Below are 8,983 nucleotides of genomic sequence, written 5' to 3'. Positions count from 1 at the left end.
GTGCATAAAACAATACAGGTACTTTTGAAAAATTTTGAAAATGTTTTGTTTTCAAAATCATTTTGAGTTTTCCGACGTATAGTTATACAAACTCTCGATTAAACGTAGCGATTCCTAAGCATGTTGTAGTCTGATAATTGTTGGGGATTCAACAAATACTGGGTATCTACAATATTCGGAATTACTCTTGATATTTACTGCTTTGTTATGAATTTATGTCTACCTTCGCAATTTCAAGCTTTATTTTTATTTAATTGTTGTTTTTGCTACATATATTTGCAATTACTTGTCCTCTTACTCCGTTTCTTATGAATTTTTCTAGATTTTCAGTTTTCATACGTTTTATTGGTATACCGTACGAATTTTCAATTTTCATACGGTTTTTGTTAACTATATTTTCAATTTTCTTATGAATTTGCCGTCATTCTAACCTATTGTTTAATTTACACCTGTTATCAGGTGTTTTTATGCATTCTCATACTATATTCGTTTGCAGATCTTGATATTACTTTCGAAGTATTACAATATCAACACATATCCAATATAACATCACACCATATTCAATACAATATCACAGCTATTACAATAACAAATTTTGTCATTAGTCTTGGTCCCCTAATGTTTAATTAATACCCGTTATCTGTTTTAATGCTTCTCATATTATATTCCTTTCCAGATGCTGATAGTTGTATACCTTCTTCTGGACCTACCTCTAACGATACTAGTGTGTCTCAAATTACTTGTATTCCACGCATTGAAAGTCCTTCTGCACCTACGTCTAATGATAATCATTTTCTTGAAATTACTTTTACTCCACGCATTGAACAACCTTCTGTTCGTTATCATGAACATCAACCTTTTTTGGATTCCACACCTGGTGGTACTAAATTATGGACAAGGAATTTCGCAATTCAGTCTAAACCTCAACTTGGTCAGATTTTCATAAAATTGGAAAACGCTATCAGTTTTATAATGTTTATGCAGAAGCATGTGGTTTTGAAACTAGGAAGTCCTCCCAAATAAAGAATGGTGCTATCTTTTATAAACTTGTTGTTTGTAACCGTGAAGGGTTTAGAGATGGTAAGAAGAGGAAGGCTGTTATTCATGATAGTGTAGTGTAGTGGACACTTATAAAGCTGTTTGATATCAAGAACAATAAACTAACTAGGATTGGTTGTGATGCTATGCTTGAATTTCGCCTTATCAAGAATGTTTATGTTGTTGCTCAGTTTCGTGAATGGCATAATCACCGTCTTTGTTCACTAACAAATCAAGAATTTCAAAGAAAAAAGAGACACCTTCATCTTTTTCATAAAAAGGCAATTATTGATCATTCAAAGGTTAATTTAGGCCCAACATTGGCATATAGATACTCTAAGGAACATGCAGATGGCTACGAGAATGTTGGTGCTCAATTGATTAATTTTAAGAGCTTTGGAAGGGATATCAAAATGTTTCATAGGAGATATGGATGCTCAATTGTTTATTAATCATTTTGAGGACCTATCTGAAACCAATCCAGGTTTCTACTTTGCTTATGAAGTGGATTCTTTCAAATGTTTGGTTCGTGTATTTTGGTGTGATGCACAGGCACGTCAAAACTACTATTCCTTTGGTGATTTTGTCACTTTTGATCCAACTTATGGTACAAATAAATATTCTATGATATTCACTCCTTTTACTAGGGTAGACCACCCCAAAAGATCAGTGACTTTTGCTACTGCATTGTTGTTTCATGAGGATGAAGATTCGTTTAAGTGGGTTTTTGAGAAGTTCTTAGATGCTATGGGTCAGCGAGAGCCGCAATGTATAATCACTGACCATTGTCCAGGAATAAAGAAGGCTGTACCCAAAGTTTTCAAGAAGACTATGCATAGATATTGCATCTGGCATATCATGCAAAATGTCACTGATAAGATTGGAAGTACAATATCAAAAGAGACTGATTTTGTGAGTTGTTTGAGTGTTGTAGTTCTGGAATCTGACTTGGAACCCTTAGAATTTGAATCTAAGTGGTCTGAGGTAATTGGTGAACATAACTTGCAAGCCAATTCATGGCTGTCATACATGTATAAAAAACGAAGGAGATGGATCCCGGCTTATTATCGTGATACTCATATGGGATGTCTTCTCCGAACAACTAGGCGATCGAAGTGCCAGAATAGCTTTTTCAAGCGTTTGAAAATATACATGGTACATTTTTTGAGTTTTGGATGTGGTTTCAAAGCGCCTTGGATCAACAGCGCCATACTCAAAAGCAACGTGATCGAGACATTGATTATACTTTACCACAATTAGCTACATCTCTACACTTGGAAGCTCATGCGTTCAAGGTTTATACCCATGCTATTTTCAAAGATTTTCAACAAGAAGCTACTGCCTCTACGTGTTCCCATAGTGTTGATGGCTTCACACTACCTATCAACAGTATAGAGGTCATTGGTGTAGCTGACGCTAGAATACATTAGACCTTACAAATAGTGTTCAATTCTACAACTAACGATATAGAATGTTCTTGTAAGTTGTTTAATAGAAAGGGTATTATTTGCAGACACATTATTTGGGTTTGCTCGGGGAAACAAGTCAACACTTTGCATGATAAGTACATTCAAAATTTTGGAAGAACACTCTAATGGGTAATTTCCTGGGATCTAAACCAAAGATACAACAAGTCGATGAATTTGTTCAGAAAAATTGGAACAATGTTACACGTCCAGTTGTCCAGTACTATAGGAAGGGATGGTACAGTTTCAGGTTTTTCTGTGAGGATGACATGAATGAGATATTAAAGGGAGGGCCATGGACTATGGGTTCTGGTACCCTTATTCTAAAGCAGTGGTCACCCACTTTTTCTAAAGAAATGGATAATGTATCCATTGTCCCTGCTTGGGGTTTATTCCCGGATTTGGATCCTTTTATGTGGTCAGAAAAGGTGCTCAGTAAGCTGGCAAGTGTGGTAGGCAAACCTCTCTTTGCTGATTTACCTACTACTTTTAAATCAAAGCTCTCTTTTGCAAGGGTCTTGGTTGAGGTTGATGTGGCTGGATCATTGCCTACTTCAGTCACACTTTCTTCTCCATATCATGGGAAAGTAGAGCAAAGGGTTATCTATGAATGGCTACCCTATTACTGTCATTGCTGCAGGAAATTGGGTCATGTCCAAGAGAAATGCAAGTTCCATACGATTAATCAAAAACTTGCTGAAAATAAGAAGAAGGTGGTTCAGGAGTTTAGGCCTGTTCAGATTAATACTCCTCACAACACAGATAGTCAGGACTCAGGAAGCCATATGCTAGGCCATATTCCTCCTAAGTCAGGGGAGGTACTCACTACTAACACCTCAGGGACGAGCTCAGAATGTCCTGGACTAGGCTCCTCTCCTGTTGTTGTGGTAGTTAGTTCTCCACCTGATGATAAAGAGGAGGGTCAAGAATGCAATGTGCTAGGTCAGCAAGACACTGTTGTTGTTGAGGTTATTAATCTGTCTGCTGCAGGGACTGATAATTCTGACAGTGAAGAGACTGGGATTCTTGTGAGCAACCGCTTCTCTGTTCTGCACACAGGCAATAATATTGGTGATACTCATTTGGTGGTCCCTTAGGCAGAGGACCCACCAGACCCAGGGAAATGATTATCTCCTCTTGGAATATAAGAGGTCTTAATGACCCAATAAAGCAGATGGAGGTTAGGAGCTATCTGACTAAGAATAAAGTGGAAATTTTAGGACTCTTGGAAACTAGGGTTAAATTCAATAATTTTGCTGCTATATCTACGACTTTTCCTTTATATTCTATTATGAATAACTATTCTCATCATTACAATGGGAGAATATGGGTTTTCTGGGATTATAGGAAGTTTACTGTTCTCTCTTCTCAAATTCATGATCAACTGATTCATCTTGAGCTTTTACATCATATCTCTCAAGCAAAGGTTTATGTTACCTTCATTTATGCCAGTAATGATGCTAACCAAAGAGAAAGGTTATGGGATGAACTCAGAGGTATAGCTGGTTCTGTTACTCAGTGGATTGTTCTGGGAGATTTTAACATTGTAAGGGAAATGGGTGAAAGAATTGGGCCAAATCCACCCTCAGTTTCTGAAATTCTTGCCTTCAAAAAATGTTTATTGGATTGCACCTTGGATGATCTTAACAGTTTTGGATGTGAGCATACCTGGACTAACAAAATAGAGTCTCATGATAGAGTTTGGTCTAGATTGGACAGGGTCTTAACTAATCCTTCCTGGTTAGTTTATTATCCTTCCACCCATGTTCAGATTCTCCATGCTGGGATATCTGATCACTCACCCATATTGGTTAATATTCTTGATGGGCATGTTATAAAAAGGAAGTTTAGTTACCTCAATTGATTGGAAGAGCACAATAATTATAAATCAGTTGTTCAACAGGCTTGGGACTTCACTGTTAAAGGGAACCAAATGTTCAAGCTCTTTGCAAAATTAAAGAATGTCAGGAAAAATCTTATTGCTCTGCATAAGAAAAACTATTCTGGGTTATCTAAGAGGGTTTTGGATGCTAAAAAGTGTCTTGAGGATTGTCAACTGGAACTTCAGAAGAAACCCCTTGATTCTGATCTTATTGGGCAAGAGAAGCTCTTACTGCACAATTATCTCACTATTAGGAAAACTGAAAGAAGCTCCTTGCAACAACGTGCTAAAATTAAAGATGTTAAGTTCAATGATGCACCTAACAGTTATTTCTTTTCTCGAATTGCTGCTAGGAAACATCAGAGCCTTATTGGGAGAATTCAGGACATTCATGGTGTTCAGAGGGAGGGACTGTCTGAGGTTAATGCTGCTTTTGTTGAATATTACCAGTGGCTTCTTGGTCAGAAAAAAGACATTGCTGATTTTGATTCTGTCAGTCTTGAGGGACATACTCTTCAGGACCATGATTGGGGTCCTTTGTGTAAGGAAGTTACTGAAGGGGATATCAGGAAAGCTCTTTTTTCTATGGGGTCCCATAAGAGTCCTGGTCAGGATGGTTTCTCTGCCCAATTCTTTAAGACTAATTGGAATATCATCAAGTCTGATTTTTGTTCAGTTGTACAAGAATTTTTCAAGAAGGGGACAATGCCTAAGCAAGCCAACACTACTCTACTTGCTTTAATCCCAAAAAGCCAGTGGTTACCACTGTCATGGATTATAGACCCATTGCTTGTTGTACTGTTCTCTACAAAACAATAAGTAAAATTTTATGTGACAGGTTAAAAGTAGTGTTGCCTGAGATTATTTGAAAGGAGCAAGGGGCTTTTGTAGCTGGCAGAAGCATATTTGAAAACATTATGCTCACTCAATCTCTGGTTAAAGGTTATGGGCAACAAGGGGTTTCAGCAAGATGCATGATCAAAGTTGATATCAGGAAGGCTTTTGATTCCTTGCAATGGAATTTTATACAACAGATGTTGAAACACTTCAACTTTCCCCCCCAATTTCAGAAGTGGATTATGGACTGTATCACTTCTAGTTGGTTTAGTTTAAAAATCAATGGTGATACAGTTGGTTTCTTTAAAAGAGAGTGTGGGTTGAGGCAAGGAGATCCTTTATCTCCTTTCCTATTTGTAATGAGCATGGAGATTCTGTCCAGGTTACTCAGATGTATGCATTCTAAGCCACATGTATCTTATCATCCTAAGTGTGGAAGACTGGGATTAAATCATCTTAACTTTGCAGATGATTTAATGCTCTTTGTTCGTAGAGATGTCCCTTTAGTCAAGGCTGCTACTCAAACTTTGGAAGAGTTTGCACAGTTATCTGGGTTGTATGCAAATCCTGATAAAACTAACATATATATGGGAGGAGTTTCTGCAGGAGTTCAGGAAGCTATACTTGAGGAGACAAAATTTGTGCAAGGAGAGTTCCCATTCAGGTACTTGGGTGTGCCCCTAAATGAAGGAAGACTTAATAAAGAGATGTTTGCTGATCTGTTGAATAATATCCAAAAAGCTCTTCATCATTGGGCCAATTATAAGTTATCATATGCTGGAAAACTCAGTTCGATAAATACTGTGATCTTTGGTCTGGAACAATTCTGGTGTTCCACTCTACTGATCCCTAAGGGTGTAATTAAACTGGTTACCAAATTTTGCAGTTAATTTCTATGAGATACTGAGGAGGGTCAACGCAAACTTATAATGAAAAGCTGGAGTTCTTGTTGTAAACCTCATGTGGAGGGAGGGTTTAATATTAAGGAAGTCTTGGCTTGGAATAAATGTTTACTGTGTAAGTGGATTTGGGCTATTGAGACTTATGCGGATAGCTCTTGGGTCCTCTGGAATCATACCTATAACATTAAGAATGGAAGCTTTTGGACATTGCAACCAAAAAACTTTCATTCTAAGAGTTGGAGAAGCATTCTGAAGGTCAGGAATATTTTATTAGCAAAGACTGGTGGTGTTGATCATGTTCGTGCCTTGCTGAAAAGTTGTGTTGCAGGTGGGAAGCTGCAACTCAGCCTAATCTATGAACAACTGAGAGATCATGATCATAAAATCAGTTGGGAAAAGACTGTTTGGAACAAGGTTGCTCTTCCTAAGCATAATGTCCTGGTAGTCTTGGCTATGCAACATAAGTTAGCTACCATGGACAACTTGAATCATAGGGGCTTGTATATAGTTAACCGCTGCATTCTGTGCAAAGCTGATAATGAGTCTCATCAACACTTGTTTTTCCGTTGTCAGTTTGTTGCATCAATTTGGCACAGATTATTGCATTGGCTGAAGATAAGGGGGCGAACTGATTGCTTGAAAAGGGAACTGCATTGGTTAGCTGGTCGAAGGAATAGGCGCCATTGGAAAGCTCAGTGGATATCAAGCTGTCTTACTGCATTAACCTATAGCTTCTGGGAAGAACGGAATTCCCGTATTTTTCGAGATGTTGAACATAATGAGGACTATATTGTACGACGTGTCCAATACTTAGTTAGTATAAGATTATTATATGCATTTCACTCTTCGTATGAGGATGAAATCCTAGAGTCCTTTAGATAGAAATATATATTTGGAAGTGTTGTCGGTTATCTTTGTAAGATTAGCCTCTTTTATTCAATTAATGGATGAATAATATAGGCTTGCTTTTCTTGCAAAAAAAAAAAAAAGATAAGTACATTCTTATGTGCTGGACAAAGAATGCACAAAAGATCCCTCTTTATGGTTCACATGGTGAGTTACTTGACGACTTTGATGCCACTGATGTAAGGAAGCTGGAGATGTGCAGGTTATGGTCAGAGTTTTACTCAACTTCAGTGTGCTGAGAACTATGCCTAACAACCAGATAACTGATTTTGCTGACACACTGAAGCAATTTAGGGTCAAACTCAATCCACCAGCATAGTCAATGACAAAAGAGCAGAAGTTGGAAATGCTTCTTGGATGCAGTTCCTCAACTGAGGTGAGGATTCTACCGCCTCGTCAGGCAAAGAACAAGGGTAATGGGAAGAGAATGATATCGACAAAGCAACAATGCATTGCCAAAGCAGAGAAGCCTAAAAAGCTTTGCAATAATTTCAAACAATTGGCTAAAAATGATAAGCGTAACTACCCTAATCCTTTTGTACCTGACGTCGAGAATCAGGTATGCTATCTAAATAAATATATTCTATTACATTGTGTCTATAAGTAAGGGGCCATATGATTCTGTTTATGACTTTAATTTCTGGAACCGTATATACGGTCTGTGCTCATGCGCCGACGACAACTCGCTGTGCTGTTTCTAGTACATTCTATCTATAAATAATAGTCCACACAATCTGTTTATGAATTTAATTTCTGAAACTCTATATACGGTCTTTGTTCATGCGCTGACAACTACTTGTTGTGTTCTTTGTATTTTCATAGGAGTTCAGATGATGATTGAGGGGTTGAATGATTCATGTTCATCAAGCTCATCCAATACATTTCTTGTGTCGTCGTCTCTTTGTTGGAGGATTCATTGTTGATGGAGCTCAATAGATATAGGATATACACCTCATACTTCATTACTAGTATAGCAATAACACTCCATACCTCATTAGTATAGTATAGGATATATGCACTGATATAGGGATTTTATTCGTACATTGCTTGACCTTTGTGTAATTTTGGTTACTATAACTCATAGATAAAGTCTTAAAAATAGTATTATCATAAGTCTGCTATTTTAATGTACATGTTGCGATATTGCATAGTTAGACGTGTGATATTGCATTGGATATGTATTGTGATATTCTATTAGATATGTATTCTTTACAGTACAATATCACAAAATATCTAATACAATATCACACTTGTCTCATATAAATACCACAAGTCTAACACTAATTACATAATAGTAATACTAATCTTTACAATATCACAATGTATTCAGTACAATACCACAAAGTATTCATTATATCTTACTTTTTGGGAAATAATGATTATCCTCTCAGTATTACAATATCAGCTGTTTTGCTATACAATACCACAAAGTATTCAACACAATATCTTAGTTTTTGGGAAATAATGATTATCCTCTCAGGATTACAATATCTGCTGTTTTGCCATACAATATCACAAAATATACAATACAATATCAGACTTTCCGAAAAGAGATTGTAAGTCAAGGGTGAACAATGTTTGCTCAATCAGAGTTACTACATCACATGTTTTAAAGCATTACAATATCACCTAATGTTCGATTTAAAGTTACAATACCATAGTTTACATAATACAATCTTGCAATGTATTCAATACAATATCACACCTGTCTTCTTTAATAGAAATCGCACATGTAAGATGCACAAATAGAAGAATGAACCCTTTGAAATATCCCAAAAATCCAAATTAAATTGAACTTTGAAATAGCACATTAACAGTAGTATGTTATATCTTCATTTCAAATCCATTTTCAAAATTTATCACACGATCTACATTGTACCATTTTTGTTTATCTATTACAGATCAATTTTCAAACCCATTTCCTAACTCAGATCAAACACTTTCTATTTTCC

The 8,983-nt window shown here is 36.6% G+C and overlaps 1 protein-coding gene across 1 annotated transcript; it reads left to right on the top strand.

Moving 5' to 3' along the window:
- The first annotated feature begins 6,152 nt into the window (after nucleotides 1-6,152).
- On the top strand, nucleotides 6,153-7,350 carry LOC141632656 (uncharacterized). Its single transcript, XM_074445181.1, has 2 exons — nucleotides 6,153-6,917; nucleotides 7,216-7,350. Exons 1-2 carry the CDS (start codon nucleotides 6,153-6,155, stop codon nucleotides 7,348-7,350), a joined length of 900 nt encoding a protein of 299 aa, XP_074301282.1.
- The last annotated feature ends 1,633 nt before the right edge of the window (nucleotides 7,351-8,983 follow it).

Source organism: Silene latifolia, chromosome Y (assembly GCF_048544455.1).
Source record: "Silene latifolia isolate original U9 population chromosome Y, ASM4854445v1, whole genome shotgun sequence".
Lineage (NCBI taxonomy): Eukaryota > Viridiplantae > Streptophyta > Magnoliopsida > Caryophyllales > Caryophyllaceae > Silene > Silene latifolia.
The sequence above is the reverse complement of the archived record's forward strand: the minus strand, read 5'-3'. Positions and strand labels throughout refer to the sequence as shown.

Bases quoted from the DNA above. Each gene is read 5' to 3' on its own strand.
- LOC141632656 (XM_074445181.1), top strand. From the start codon at position 6,153: ATGAAAAGCTGGAGTTCTTGTTGTAAACCTCATGTGGAGGGAGGGTTT. The intron at 6,918-7,215 runs GTACGACGTGTC...CACTGATGTAAG, and splicing joins AACATAATGAGGACTATATT to GAAGCTGGAGATGTGCAGGT.